This window comes from Macrotis lagotis, chromosome X (assembly GCF_037893015.1).
Source record: "Macrotis lagotis isolate mMagLag1 chromosome X, bilby.v1.9.chrom.fasta, whole genome shotgun sequence".
Taxonomy (NCBI): Eukaryota; Metazoa; Chordata; class Mammalia; order Peramelemorphia; family Peramelidae; genus Macrotis; species Macrotis lagotis.
Genome location: NC_133666.1, coordinates 553,503,073 through 553,519,125, shown reverse-complemented (window position 1 = coordinate 553,519,125; position 16,053 = coordinate 553,503,073). Strand labels below are relative to the sequence as shown.

Below are 16,053 nucleotides of genomic sequence, written 5' to 3'. Positions count from 1 at the left end.
AGATGGCTCAATGGATAGTAACTGGATAATACTTGTATGTGGGTCTGGAAGAAAAAAAGGAACCACTAAAATTTACAAGGTTGGGACTGTACTTTAAGAAAATCACTTAAGTGGAAGACAGATAAACCTTGGATCACTCCCACTATTCAATAACATCCATCACTCAAGTGCCTTCTGCCATTATCTCCTCTTTCACCATTGTGTCCCATGGAGAAATGGCCTTACTCCTTACCAAGGCTAACTCCTCTATCTCCTCCAACTCCCACCCTGATATCATTCCCTTACTATCACTTATTTTCAATCTTTCCCTTTCTTCTGGGCAACTAGGTGGTACAGTAGATAGAGCTCTGGACTTGGAGTCAGGGGCACAGAAGTTTGTATCTGACCTCAGACTCTTGACTCTTACTGTGTGACCTTGGGCAAATCATTTAAGCCTGATTGTCTCACATCCAGGGACATCTCCAGTCATCCTGATACATATCTGACCATTGGATCCTAATGGCTCTGAAGAAGAAAGTGAAGCTGATGACTTAGAACAGATCCCCTCACTCAAATCCAATTCATGTGCTTGTCATGGTATCATCTCCCTGATGTCATGATGTTCTTTGAGGATGAAGGACAAACATCATCATTTCCTTTCTACTGGCTCATTTCCTACTGCCTACAAACATTCCCATGTCTTCCCAACTCTTAAAAAACCCATACTTGATTCTTCCATTTCTGCTAACTATTGTCCTATATCTCCTGTGACATTTGTGGCTAAGCTCTTTGCTAAGGCAGGTACCACCATTTTCTCTTATCTCTTCATACCATCCAGCTTCTGATTTTATCATTCCATTGCACCACATCTGTTCTCTCCAGTTACTAAGGATCTCTTAAATTCTACATCTATTGGTCTATTCTCAACCCTATTCTACTTGACTTCTCTGTAGCTTTTTACTCTATTGATCACACTCTTCTCCTTGATACTCTCTTCTTGAAGTTTTCAAGATTCCTCTCACTTCTGGTCCTCCTACCTAACTTACCACTGTTCCTCAGTCTCCTTTGCTTGATCTTCATTCAGATGATGCATTTTAAATATAGATGTCACAGTCCTCTGCTCTGGGGAATCTTCTCTTCTCTCAGTATAATATTTCATTTGGTGATTTCATCAGTTGTTATGCATTTAATTACCATCTCTATGCTGATGATTTAAGCCCTCCCTCTACTACTAGTCTTTTTCTAGTTTTTTAAGTAACACTCCTCCAAGTTTATGAGACTCATAAACTAAGAGGTATTTTCAACTTCTTACCACCTCTTATGCCTCCATATCCTAACTATTGAAAAGACCTGTCAATTTTACCTCTCAAAAATGTCCCCACTTGTCCTTTGATACCACCACCATTGTAGTACAGCCCCTCACCACCTCACAAATGAATTACTGCAATAGCCTGCCAGGAGTCTGTCATCTCAACTCTCTCCCATTCCAATTCATCCGACATCCAGTCACTAAAGGGCTTTTCCTAAAGCCAAGTTTCAATCACATCACCCTCTTATTTAATAAATTGCAGTGGTTCTCTACTGCTTTTAGGACCAAATATAAAATGCTCCTTGACAGTCCAAGTCTTTCACAACCTAGCCCCACTCCTATCTTTTCATTAGCATTCTGGCTGTTCTATGAACAAGATTCTCCCATTATTTCTCAACTCCAGGTATTTTCTCTGGCTATCCCATATACCTGAAATATTCTTCCTCCTCTTCTCTGACTTCCCCAGTTTCCTTGAAGCGTAACTAAAATCTGACTTTCTCTATGTGAAGCCTTTGACAAATTCTCTTAATTCCAATACCTTCCTTCCCTCTGTTAATTATTTCCTTTTTATCCTGTATATGGCTGGCATGCTTTGTATATATTTGCTTTCATGCTATCTCTTCCATTTGATTGTGAGTTCCCTGAGATCAGGGACTATTTTTTGACTCTTCCTATATCCCTAGCACTTTAACAGAGTTCCTGAGAGAAGGTGCTTAACAAATATTTTTTGATGAACAGGATTACAGTGTGGAGAGCAGGTAGACTTACCAGCAAACAATATCACAATAATAAGGTAAGGGTGATGAAGGCCCACACCAGAGTGATGAAAATGTCAAAGAAAGGGACATCTTCAAGAGATGTTACAGAGATGAAATCAAAAGGCCTGGGCAACAGACTGGATTGGGGAAAGAGGAAAAGACAGGTAGAGTTGAAGACAGTAAGGAATTGAACTAAGAAGGTCAAAGGAACAGCCCTAATGGAGATGACAGATTCCTCAAATCCTCCAAATAACTCTCTCATTATTAAAGATTCAGTTTTTCTAAACTTTCATAAATTTCATTCTGAGTTACCTGGTGGCAAGTCAGGGTCCGTAGGGGTAGCTTGCTGAATTCGTCTGGGTTTCATTGATGATTTAGTGTTCTCAGTAGCACTTCTGTTAGTTGAACTAGAACCACAACTTTCATGGTCATCCTATTTTTTAATTTAAAAAACAAAGTAAACAAAAAAAATTAAATAAAACGTTAAGAAGCAGAAGAGTAGCATTTGAAAAGAAATGATTTATAATTTCTAAGTTAAAGGGAACTTTCCCCTCCTACTTTTATTCGGCATGCAAATACACGTAATAAGCAATTACCATTTATATTCTGGTAGAAAAAATAGGTTCCAAGTTAACAATGTTTTAGATTCAAATGTAAATCTTATAATAAGTACATTAAAAAATTATCAAAACAAAATACAATATTGTTGTGACATCAATGTGTTGTAATTCAGTCAAAATAATAGTCATTTCTCAAAATATATATACTATAAAAAGATTTTTAATATACCTTCATATAGTAGTCAAAAAATTTACACATGAAACACACTCAAACAGCCCCCCAAGTACTGATCTAACCAGAAAACTCTCAATAAGCTTCAATAGTTCCTATAATTATCCAAAATAAATATAAAGTACTATTAAGCACCTGATCTCTCCTACCTCTTCTAGTCTTCTGAAACATTCTTATGCTCCACACACTTGACCTTTTTGCTGCTACTCAAAGATGACATTCAATCTTCAACTTTCATGCATTTCCAATGGTACTCTCCTAGGTCTAGAGCGTTCTTCCTGCCCCAAACTCCAGATCTCCTGCCTTTTTTCAAGACTCATTCAAATTCCACTGAGCCACTAATAGCCTTCTAGGGCAGCTAGATGGCACAGTGGGTAGAGAACCAACCTTGGAGTCAGGATGGTCTGAGTTCAAATTCAGCCTCAGACACTTACAGTGTAACCTTGAGCAAGTCACTTAATCTTGATTGCCTCACATCCAAAGCCATCTCCCAGTCATTCTGATTCTTATCTGGCCACTAGACCCAGTTGGCTCTAGAGGAGAAAGTAAGGTTGGTGACTCAGCACAGTACAGCCTCAACTCAAATCCAATATATGTACTTGTCACGGCATCATCTCCCTGTTGTCATGGTATTATCTATGTTGCACAGACATAGTTATTTACATGTTATCTCTCCCCCATCAGAATGTGAGCTCTTTGAGGAAGGACCACAAAGTGAAGACTCCATGAAAGTATCAGAAGAGAATACCAGCAATGACCTTGGGATAGAGCATGTTAGTCTTCAAATTCTACCTCTAATCAAAGGCAAGTCGTAGACATGGTGACCTAGTACTGGGCAAGATAAGACATGAACTCACCTAATTTATCAATCAGAGGCCAAGGGACAGAATCAATAATTCTACTATTGAGGACAAGGGGAACCAGAGTGATAATGGTATGGACTAGACATGTCCAGGAAGTGACATTAGAGCCCAATTATAGGTAACACAAGGTAAGGGCTTATTTATCAAAGCCCAAAGTCCTAGGTACTATAGTATGCTTCCAGTAGGAAGGCTTGGAATGGAATCACATAACATTAATAAACTGTTTGAATGAAGAAATCCATTTATACCTCAAACCCTTTAACAGATGAGAACATTTCTTTTTAATAAGTCAAAAAGGGAAAAACAGACTGGCTAAGAAGACAAATTAGCCATACCACTAAGGTTTTAAATAGCTAAATCTTGAAAGGGGAGGAGATCTGTCTCTACCTCGCAATCAGTCATGTCTCTAACTATGAAACAGAGACACAATGTATTCAGAGATCAAGAGTTGGAAGAACTAAGAGAAGAAACTTCAAACCAACATCAGGGTGTAAGGGTAGTGGGGGGGGGGGTCCCACCCCATCAATCAGGCAGTTTTGAAAGAACACTCCTTTATAGAACACACTACATCTGGCAGGATGCACCCATGACCCATCAAAGCAGAGACTCAAAACTATTGAGAGGAACAGATACCAGGAACCTGCAATGAAAATATTGTTGTTAGATATTTTTGACACATATGCAGTCAACACATAAACCTCACGAGCATCATAGTCTAAATTTGAGTTCACTCTCCCAATAGATAATGTATATATTTATAGGAAACTAGATCCCAAGTTTGAGGCAGAGAGAGATGCTTTACAACTGTTGTTTTTGGATTGCCTTATGACTAAATATCTCTGATAAAAGTTAACTGAGTCTAAATGAGTCTATGGAAAACACATTACTGAGTTACAATTAGGAGCTGCCACCATGGGGACTCAACTCACAAGTTTGGGTAAAAGCTAGGAGAATATGCTGCTATTGTTTGTTGTTTTTATTTTACTTTATTTAAGGTAATAAGTGTCTGAGGCCAAATTTGAACTGAGGTCCTCCTGATTCCAGGGTCGGTGCTCTATCCACTGCAACACCTAGCTGCCCCTTGTTCTTTTTTCTTGAAGAGGACCAAGGATGTCAAAAAGATGATGCATTGACTTACAAGTGAACTGGATTTAAGAGAGGCAGGACTCTGCAAAGTTACCATTCTCACTCTCTCCTAAGTCATCTGGATTCAATGGTGAGACATAGATGAGGACAAATGGAGATGGTCCTGGATGAGGTCATGCTTTTTTATGCTAAGATATTTAACAGGTTACCTGAGGCAACAGTCAACCACAGATTAACAGTGAAGGAGGTAAAGAAATTGAGGCACAGAAGACTCTCTTTTACCTGGTTTTTAAAAAAAGAAAAATCTGGGAGAAGACCCTCAAGATTTCTCTTCATTTCCATTCATTCTGAGCTGATAAATCAAGGCCCAAAAAAAGGACCACTTTGGGCTTGGTCCAACTTTTGCATCTCAAGTCAATCTGTCCCTAGCTGAAATTCCAACTGAAGAAGAGGTTCTGAATGCCATTAGGCTCCTTTCAAATGGCAAAGCAAATGGTACTGATGCTATTCCAGAAGAGATCTACAAGGTGTGGTCATCCAAAAACTGACAGAAATTTTCCAGGTTATATGGCATGAAGAAGTTATCCCCCCAAGGATTCAAAAAGGCCTCCATCATCCATCTCTATAAAAGTAAAGGGAATAGATTGTCTGGAGACCTCTTGCCAGTCACTGCTGGTAAGATACTTGCCAGAGGCCTTCTCAATAGGCTGATCCTTCACCAGAAAGATGGTCAACTCCCTGAGAGCCAGTGTGGCTTCAGAAAGAGTCAAGGAACAGTTGATAGTGTTCGCTGCCCAACAACTCCAGGAAAAATGCCAGGAACAGAACAGAGGTATGTATACAACATTTGTAGATCTGACCAAGGTCTTTGATACTGTCAACTGTAAGGATTTATGGAAAATTATGCCAAATTTGGTTGCCCAGAGAAGTTCATCAGTATTGGACACTCCTAGGTTATAGATAGTGGACTATGCTCTCTAGATTTCCCAGTCACCAGTTGAGTCAAATAAGGATGTGTCCTTGCTCCCATACTTTTTAGCATGATATTCTCAGTCATGATATCAAATGCCTTCACTGAGAATGAACATGGTCTCAAGATCAGCTACTGCACCAGTGGAAAATTCTTCAACTTGAAAAGGCTATAAGTCAAGACCAAAGAAGAAGAGTATAGGTGCATGGTCTTCTCTTTGCAATTGATGGTGCACTCCATTGCAGCCTCTGAAGCTGAGATGCAACCAAGTATGGATCAATTCTCTGCTGCTTGTGTTCATTTTGGTCTAACAATTAATACCAAGAAAACCGAGGTGCTCCATCAGCCAACACCACATCATCCCTATGTGGAACCAGTGATTACAGCAAATGGAGAAATTTTGAGTCCTGTGGACATGTTCACTTACCTTGGTGGTGTCCTTTCCAGGGAGGGACACATTAACAATGAGGTTGACACTGACACTGCCAGAGCTAGCTCAGTATTTGGGAGACTTTAAAATAAAGTGTGAAAGGAGAGGTATTAGACTGACTACCAAACTGAAGGTCTACAGAGCCGTTGTGCTGACCTCATTGCTATATACCTGTGAAACAGGACAGTCTACCAGTGCCATGTCAGGAAACGGAATTGTTTCCATTTAAACTGTCTTAGGAAGATTCTGAAGATCACCTGGCAGGAGAAGATACCAGACACCAAGGTCCTTTTTCAAGCTAAACTGCCCAGCATTCCAACATTACTATAGAAAGTGCAACTACGATGGGCTAGACATGTTGCTAGAATGCCAGACGTACATTTGCCCAAAAAACTATTTTATGGAGAATCACACAGAGCAAGCACTCACAAGGGGGTCAGAAAAAGCAAGACCAAGACACCCTGAAGGTCTCACTGAAGAACTTTAGAATTGATTGTACAGCATGGGAGACACCGGCACAGTACCGCCCAGCATGGTGTGCCCTTATCAGTGAAGGGGCTGTGCTCCATGAGAAAGGCAGAATTGAAACAGCTCAAAGGAAACATGACATCTGTAAGTTTAAAGTATTCACATAGACTATTTGAGCCCAGCATTCTGGGCTCATATAGATCTGATTAGACACAATCAAACATACTGTAATTTGTCTCAAACTTAGTGATATCATTTCAGTCTTCTTCCATAACAAAGGACAAGAACCATTGTAGACCAGTCAAAGACAGCCAGAGTATTCTGTTTTAAGGCATGGTCCTAAAGAAAGAAATCTAGCTTGTGAATTCCAAGACATCTTGAGAGGTTTCATCAATCAAAAGAAGGAAGAAAGAAAGGGAGTGAAAGAAAAGAAGGAAAACACAGAGAAAGAGAGAGAGAGAGAGAGAGAGAGAGAGAGAGAGAGAGAGAGAGAGAGAGAGAGGCAGAGGCAGAGAGAGGCAGAGAGGCAGAGAGAGACAAAGAGAGTACTTCAATGTTGAAGGGCAAATTTGAGACTCTCCAAGATGTTTATTAATGTGATTTCAGGCATTGACTATCAGTCTTACCTCCTCTTAGAAGAAATTCATTACTTGAAAATGACTTGCGAAGATGGCGACAAGAAGGGATCGAGTCTTAGGAGCTCTCTGATAAAACTCATCAGCTAAGGACTCTAACTAAACTTTCGAGAGACAGAACCCACAAAGGGACCCGGTGAGGCAGTTCTCCTACTCAAGGTAAACTGGAAAAGAGCAGAAAGGCTCTGCTCCCCGGGGTCGGAGGGGTGGCCCGCCAGAGCAAAAGAACTTCAGCCTCCCGGAGGCAGCCCCAGGGTGCTGGGAGCCATGGCTCCCAGCAGTGGGGGAGTCTCCTGAGCTGCACCCCGGGGAGCACCGAGCACAAAGTAGGGGAACAGCAGGGGACCTCTGCCAGAGCCAGCATATGGAGCCCAGCCCTCAGGGCACACAGATAGTAGCTTGGTCTTTCAGCCCAGATCCAGGAAACAGAAGCAGGCAGAGCCTGTGAGCAGGAGCCCCCAGGGCATGAGCCCATTGAGCTGAGGGAGGAGAGTGAAGAGAGAGAGACTGCAGAGCTCTGTCCTCTGCCCCAGGAACAGGACTCTGGGGCTCTGACCACATTCAGATCCTGATCCCAGTCTATGCCCCCCCCCATAGAACAACAGGGCTCCCCCACCTCGGCCCTGTGGCAGAGGGGGGCGCTTATGGTCATTCACAGACCAGGAGGAAGGACAGAGCCTCATACACTGAGACCCTTGTGGGAGTGTCCCAAAAGATCAGGAAGCAGCCCAAAACCAGGCCCAGGCTGGGAAAATGAGCAAGCAGAGAAATAAGAGGAAGACTATTGAGAAATATTTTGCAAATGAGCCCAAGAAGGATCAAAATACTCAGTCTGAAGATGAGGAAGCACAAGCTCCTGCATCTAGAGACTCCAAGAAAAACAGAAATTGGGCTCAGGCTATGACAGAGCTCAAAAAAGACTGAAAATCAAATGAGGGAGTTGGAAGAAAAACTGGGAAAAGAGAGAGATGCAGGAAAAACATGAAAATGAAGTCAGCAGCTTAGTCAAGGAAATCCAAAAAAATGCTGAAGAAAATAGCATGCTAAAAAACAGCTTAGGTCAAATGGATAAGACAGTTCAAAAAGTTATTGAGGAGAAAAATGCTTTAAAAAGCAAAATTGGCCAGATGGAAAAAGAGGTAAGAAAACTCTCTGAGGAGAACAAATCCTTCAGACAAAGAATAGAATTCAGGGAGATTGATGAATTTACCAGAAATCAGGAATCAATGCTTCAAAACCAAAAAAAATGAAAAATTAGAAGAAAATGTGAAATATCTCATTGAAAAAACAACTGATATGGAAAACAGACTTAGGAAAGATAATTTAAAAATTATTGGAATACCTGAAAGTCATGATCAGGAGAAGAGCCTTGACATCATTTTCAAAGAATTACTACAGGAAAATTGCCCTGATATTCTAGAAGCAGAGGGCAAAATAGAAATGGAGAGAATCCACCGATGCCCCCGAGAAAGAGATCCCAAAAAACCAACCCCTAGGAATATTATAGCCAAGTTCAAGAACTCCCAAGTCAAAGAGAAAATATTACAAGCAGCCAGAAGGACACAGTTCAAATATCATGGAGCTGCAGTCAGGATCACACAGGACTTAGCAGCAACTACATTGGAAGCTCATACATAGGACTTGGAACACAATATACTGGAAGGCAAAAGAGCTTAGAATGCAGCCAAGAATGAACTACCCAGAAGGCTGAATGTCCTCTTCCAGGGAAAAAGATGGACTTTCAATGAACCAGGGGAATTTCAAAGGTTCCTTTTGGAATGGTCAGAGCTGAACAGAAGGTTTGATCTTCAGATACAGGACTCAGGTGAAGCATGGAGATTGGAGGGGGGGGGAATATGAGGGACTTAATGAGGATGAACTGCATGTATTCTTGTATAGAAAAATGACACTGATAATACTCATATGAACCTCAGTTAATAGAGCAGGTAGAAGGAGCTTTTATAGTTGAAGCACCGGAGAAAGCTGAATTTGAAGATAAAATATGTTGTAAAAATGGAGTCAATAGAAAAAAAGGAAATGCAATGGGAGAAAGAAAAAGGAAAGAGGGAATAGGCCAAGATATTTCATATAATAAGATTTTTCTTTATTACAATGAGCTATTGCAATGATATGGAAGGGGGGGGAGACAAGGGGGAATGAGGGAATCTTTGCTCATATCAGAGGTGGCTAGGAGAGGAAACAGCATATATACTCAATGGGGTATAGACAACTGCAGTAAGGAGGTGGGGGACAGGGGGAAGGGGGGGGATGTGAGTGATGGAGGAGATGATGGACCATGGGGGGAGAGTGGTCAGATATAACACATTTTCTTTTTTACTTCTTGCAAGGGGCTGGGACTGGAAACCTGTCCAGGACCATAGGGCCAGGTAGATGCTGGGTCTAAGGGGTGGTATGGGGGCTCAGGGCCTATTGGCTCCAGGACCAGGGATCTGTCTGCTGCACCACTCAGCGACCCTACAGCAGAGTCAGAGTGAAAGGAGAGAGAAGATATAGTACATGGTAGTGGAGAAATAAGAAAGGGAGTTGTGATCAGCAATGGCAATGTTGGAAAAATATGGAAGTAACTTTTGTGATGGACTTATCATAAAGAATGTGATCCACCCACGACAGAGTTGATGGTGTTGGAACAAAGACTGAAGCACATTTTTTGTTATTATTATTTGGGGGAGGGTGCAGGGCAAGTGGGGCTGGGTGGCCTGCCTGGGGCCACATAGCAGGGTGATCTTTGGGTATCTGGGGCCAGATTTGAACCCAGGTGCTCCTGGCTCAAGGACCAATGCTCTGTCTGCCACCCAGCCACCCCTACTATTATTACTACTATTTTATTTTATTTTGGGTCTTTTTTTTTTCTTCTTTTTGGTTTTTGCAGGGCAGTGGGGATCGGGTGGCTTGCATGTCACATGGTTGGGTGATTGTTGGTTTTACCAGGCTGGATATGGACTCGGGTGCTCGTGGCTCCAGGGTTGGTGCTTCGTCCATTGCGCCACCTGGCCATACCTACAATTATTACTATTTTTTTTTAATTTTAATTTTTTTTCTCTCCCCTTTACTTTTTTCACCCAAGCAAGTCTATCTATATTCATGGGGGAGGGGTATTTTGTTTACTTGTAAACAAGAATATTTTATTAATGTAAAAAAACATTTGTACAAAATGAGAATAAAAAATAAATTTAAAAAAAAGACTTGCTAAGCATATTTTTTTAAAAAGTATTGTTTCTTACATTACAAAGTATCCCATGTATCCCTCCCCTTTCCACTGAGATTCATCACATATGGCAAATAGTAAAAACACAGCACAACTGATCAATACATTGAAAAAGTTCAAAAACATGTAAAATATACACCTGTCAACCTTCCACTTCCACGAAAGTGTAAATTGGGGAATATATTTTCTTCCAGTACTGCTTGAGCTTTATAATTTTGTCATTTTTTTCTTCCAAAGTATTTTTTGTCTTAATAGCATTTTATTTTTTCCAATTACATACAAAGATAGTTTTAACATTCATTTTTTTTAAGATTTTGAGTTCCAAATTGTTCTCTTTCCTTTCCTCCCTCCGTCCCCCTCCCCAAGAAAACAATCTTATATAAGTTACACACACATACACACACACACATATATAAATATATATATATATAATTATATCAAACATATCTCGATATAAGTTATATTGTAAAAAAACATAAAAAAGGGGGGAAAACACAAGAAAGAAAAAGCAAAGAAAAATTTTAAGTGAAAACAGAATGCTTCAATCTGCAATCAGACTCCATAGTTCTTTCTCTGACCCTGGATGGCATTTTCCATCACAAGTCTTTGATCACTGTATTGCTGAGTAGAGTAAGTCTATTATAGCTAATCATCACATAATGTTGCTGCCACTGTGTACAATGTTCTCCTGGTTCTGCTCATGTCACTCAGCATCAGTTCATCTTTCCAAGTTTTTCTGAAATCCACCCTCTTTATAATTTTGTAATATTAACTTTTAATTTTTTGATATGTCATTGTTCTTTCCATTTACATCACTGTAGCTTCTTGTAAGGGAAGCTAGGTGATGAAGTATATAGAGTTCCAAGCCTGGAGTCAGGAAGACTCATCTTCCTGAGTTCAAATCTCATCTTCCTGAGTTCAAATCTTCCCTCAGACACTTACTAGCTTTGTGGCCCTGGGCAAATCACTTTAACCCTGTTTGCCTCATGGCAAACCACTCGAGCACCTTTGCCAAAGATGCCAAAGTCACACAAAATATCCCAGACCACTACCTTGACTTCTGTCTTGTCAATGGGATGATGACTCTGGAAAAAGAGAGACTGACAAATTTGTGCATCGCAGCCTCACTTAAATCAAATTCATGAACAAGTCATGACATCACCCTCTGATATCACTGGTCCTCTTCAAATAATTAGGTCAAACAACATTTATTTTTATTTTTGATTTTATATATGTGTGTGTGTGTGTATGTTCTCCTATTGTTTTCTCCATTAGATTGTAAATTCCTTCAGGGCAGGGACTGTTTTTGTCTCTTTTTGGTAACCCATTGCTTAGCACTGTGCAGGGGTTTAATAAATCTTTATTTATTGGATTTAACTGAAGTGATTATAAAAAAAAATCAGATCTCATAACATAGTTTTTAGTGACTTAAAAAACAAACTATTACTTTTCTTGGATGATCTCAAGTTTAGAATTTTTTTTCCAAAAATAAAAGTGAAAGTATTAGACACATTCATACAATTCTTCACTATATTAAGGATTACTTAAATGAAAGATGTTGAATATTTGTTCTTCATCTAAACTGTAGAAAGACACAAAAGAAATGGTCTTGGGGAAGCTAGGTGGTGCAATGGATAAAGCACCAGTCCTGGAGTTAAGAAAATCTGAGTTCAAATCTGGCCTCAGACATTTAATAATTACCTAGCTGTGTGACCTTGGGCAAGTCATTTAACCCCATTGCCTTAAAAGAAATAGTCTTGAACTATTTCAATTAAGAATTTATCCCAATGGGTTATAAAACACAGAGGAAATTGAGTTCTTCAGTCTTTGTTAGATTTAGTCTTAGATTCAGATTAAGACAGTTCTCATATCATGACTACCACTTTATTCTTAACATCCCCACAAATTAGTCAATTTCTACAAATATTTAGAGCCTACTATCATAAAGATCATTAAGCCAAGATACTGGAAAATTAAAAAGTATATGTCAACAAGACAACAAGCATTTAGCACCTATATGTACCTAATACTGGCTAGGCCCTGGGATACAAAGAAAAAAAATCAGACCCTGCCATGGAGTAGCCTATATTCTAACAGGGGAGATAGCATATTAACACAAACTAAAAAAGAGTTAATATGAAGATTACCTAAGACAATTTCTTCCCTCTTGGAGTCTAGTGGAATGGGGGGGGGGGGGGGGGTACTGCAAACTCCCACAAATAACTATAAGTTAACTCATTGTATAAACATAGCCTATTGAGTTTTCTAAACCTATTTATCCTCCAATAAGTAAAATTAAAATTAATAGCTGTTTTGTCACTCTATTTTTATAAATTAAGCAATTCTCAGATTTTCAAAGAATGACAATTATTCAACTTCTCATTTAACTGATCTAATAAAACTTGACTATTGATCAATGTAACATCTAATAAAATTCAATTAAAAAGAAAACATGACATATATTCATATATAATATATACATAAATTTATAAACATTGCCATATACATACACTTGTCATAGAAAAAAAGTATTGGATTTGGAATTCAGAGGATCTGTATTCAGATACTGCCTCTGACACTGAGTTAAATTAAGTAAAGTCACTTTCAACTTTCAGTCTCTGTCTTCTCATCTATAAAAAGAGAAGTAAACTAGCTGACTTCTATTCTAACTCAAAAATTTGTATCCTATCAGATATATTAGCATTTGTACATAACTGTAAGCATAAAAAAATAAGAATACCTAACAATTTAGCTTATAATTAAGAGAAACTGTCAAGCCCTGTAAAAGACTGTAAGTGCTTTGTTAAACATATCAGTATTGGCAAAGGATGAGAATAATGTATTTAAAATCACAAGTTGAAAAGATGAAAGTAAATTCACATTCAAGATCATTATGTTTCAGGACAATGTAGCACCTTCATAGTATGATTCATTCTTAAAAAAAACTTCTCAAATACAGAAGTTTTTATGACATCTATTATTATATGAAATGATATTGTATTTAATTAATAAAAAGTTATTACTGTGAGTATAGCCTTACTGAAACTACTTTTAGTTCAACTAATCCTTAAGAGTCTGCAGTCATACAATTCTGCACAATGTTAATGTTAAATGCACACTATTAATTTTTCAAACATGTGGCTGTCTCATAAGCCCAGAAGTAAAACATGTTCATTAAAAGAGATGTGAATAGATTCCAAGTGAACTGCCAAGACCAGCATAATTATGAAAATATTTAACACTGGAACCAAATGAAATCACATACTGTATATAGATTTCAGTGATGTCATAATAAACATCCTAGCCAAAATGTACTAAAACTACTGCAATCCAATAAATCTGTCTTAAACCATATAACAAACATCTTAAAAAGAACACATTATTTTAATTTTATTTTTAAGATAATCAGCTACAACTGCTAGGATAAATTTAAGTAAGCTAAATATGAGTCTTCAAATGGGAATGGTTAAAAAAAGTTTTAACAGTAGCTAGTTTTTATAAACAACATGATTTCTATGAAGTTTTTAAATGAAACTACCGTTGTTTTATTTGTCTGAACAAAATTTATAAAAATAAACCTGTAACTTCAATAAATTTAGAAAAAAAACACTGTACTATTTTACATAATTCACAAAAGGGTTATATTTGTTTAAAAATAAGTATTACCAGTCAATTGTATAAGTTTTACTTTTGTAATAAACTCAAAGATTCATGTTGATTGTATATGAGTTAGAAATTACAAATTATTCAAGTAAATAGATAATGGTTACATTCTAATAAGATTTTATTTGCATCCAAATAATATTTTGTCCTACAAATCTTTAGAGAAATACACAAAAATGGAAGCAAAGTTATTTGTAAAAGGTCAATTTCTATGGATCAAATAGAAATAGAATAGGATCCCTGCCACATATTGATTTGGAAAGTGACAAATTAATATCTTTTGTACTCATTTTGTTTAACATTGCCCAACTGCATTCTAATCTAGTTCTTCATAGTTTTGCAGGCCACTTGTAGTTCCAACCCCATATTTGATATCACTGCTTTTAAGTCAATCATTATCAAAAATGAAATCCCATTTATTACCCTTTTTTAAAATTGGCATTTAAATTTATCCAAAAAAGAAAAGGATTAATAAATTTCCTTATAAAAAATTCATAAATTACTTTGAGATAATTTTTTTAATCCCAAACACACATTACAGTCATCTCTCTTTTGTTTAGGTTGCAATATTTCCAAAATGTCTGCTAAATATATTTCACAGCAAAAGAATGTTTTCCCTTAGGGACTACATGGCTATTTCTGAAAATATTGCCCTTTGCTCTCATGAAACCATGAAAGAATGTCATTTCTTTACAGAAATTCTTAAGGGAACAAAAACAAAGCAAAATCTCAGTTTAAGTATATTCATTAAGCATTTTGCCACAAACCCATTTCATGTTTACAGAACATGCTCCAATAATAGCTTCATCTCAAAAAAAAAATTGCATATGTTCACCACCACCACCACCATCAGGTTTTTTGTAGGAAGATATGCCCAGTTCACATATTATTTCAGAATTACCTAGTCTCATAAACAGTCAAGTTACCCATTATATGTGTACTACTTTCTCTCACGAGAAAACAAGAGTGGTAGAAGAAAGAGAAATGAGTCTCAGAAAAAGTGGCATTTGTCATTGAAAAAGTTCAGATTTTGGGGTGGCTAGGTGGCCCTGGAGTCAGGAGTACCTGGGTTCAAATCCTGTCTCAAATACTTAATAATTACCTAGCTGTGTGGCCTTGGGCAAGCCACTTAACCCCATTTGCCTTGCAAAAACCTAAAAGAAAAAAAAAGAAAGTTCAGATTTTTCTCCTTCCTTGTTTTAAAATGAAACATAGAATGAAAGAAAAAAAAAAACAAATACAGTACCCAGAATGAATTAGGGCAACAAGGTGACCACAGTTTTTCTAATTTTTGCAACATGAGTAGCAATACCTCAACACAAGCAGACATCCAGTAAGTAATTGAACATGCAAAAAAAAAAAAGAATGGCAAAAAAGTTTTTATTCAAGGTTTATCTCTTCAACCCCAGCCTCTTGGGGCCTAAGACCTGATTAGATAACTGTTCTTCAATTCAAGAAATATTTATTAAGTACCTACTATGTACCCAGGCATAGATTTAGGTTCTGGGGTTGAAAAAACAACATAACAATCTCTTTCCTCAATCAGCTTATATATTAACAGGAGTACAGAGGGAGGAGAGAGGGACTAGAGCTTAGAGACTGGGACTTGTAAGCAAACAAAAAGCCTGAACAAAGGGATGGCAAAGTAATAGCTGGAGGAGAGGGAAATGGGGAGATAAACAGATAAAAAGACTAGCAGTGCCTGATCTGTGCTCTGAAAGAAGCTGGGAATTTGATTAGGCAGAAAAGAGGGAGCTCACAGATGCAAAAAGCACAGAAGAAAAAGATGGGATTTCCTATATAGATGTTAGCAGACCTGATTTGAAGACTGGAAAGACAGATGGGAGCCATACTGTGGAAAGATGTAAAAGTTA

The 16,053-nt window shown here is 38.1% G+C and overlaps 1 protein-coding gene across 12 annotated transcripts in view; it reads right to left on the bottom strand.

The window, feature by feature from the left end:
• VPS13B (vacuolar protein sorting 13 homolog B) overlaps window positions 1-16,053 on the bottom strand; it is a 1,326,809-nt gene that overhangs the window by 1,250,078 nt on the left and 60,678 nt on the right. For all 12 annotated transcript variants that reach the window (XM_074200569.1, XM_074200570.1, XM_074200573.1 and 9 more), the window contains exon 3: window positions 2,359-2,479. In XM_074200569.1, coding sequence (XP_074056670.1) covers window positions 2,359-2,479 — 121 coding nt within the window. The remainder of the gene's footprint in view (window positions 1-2,358; window positions 2,480-16,053) is intronic.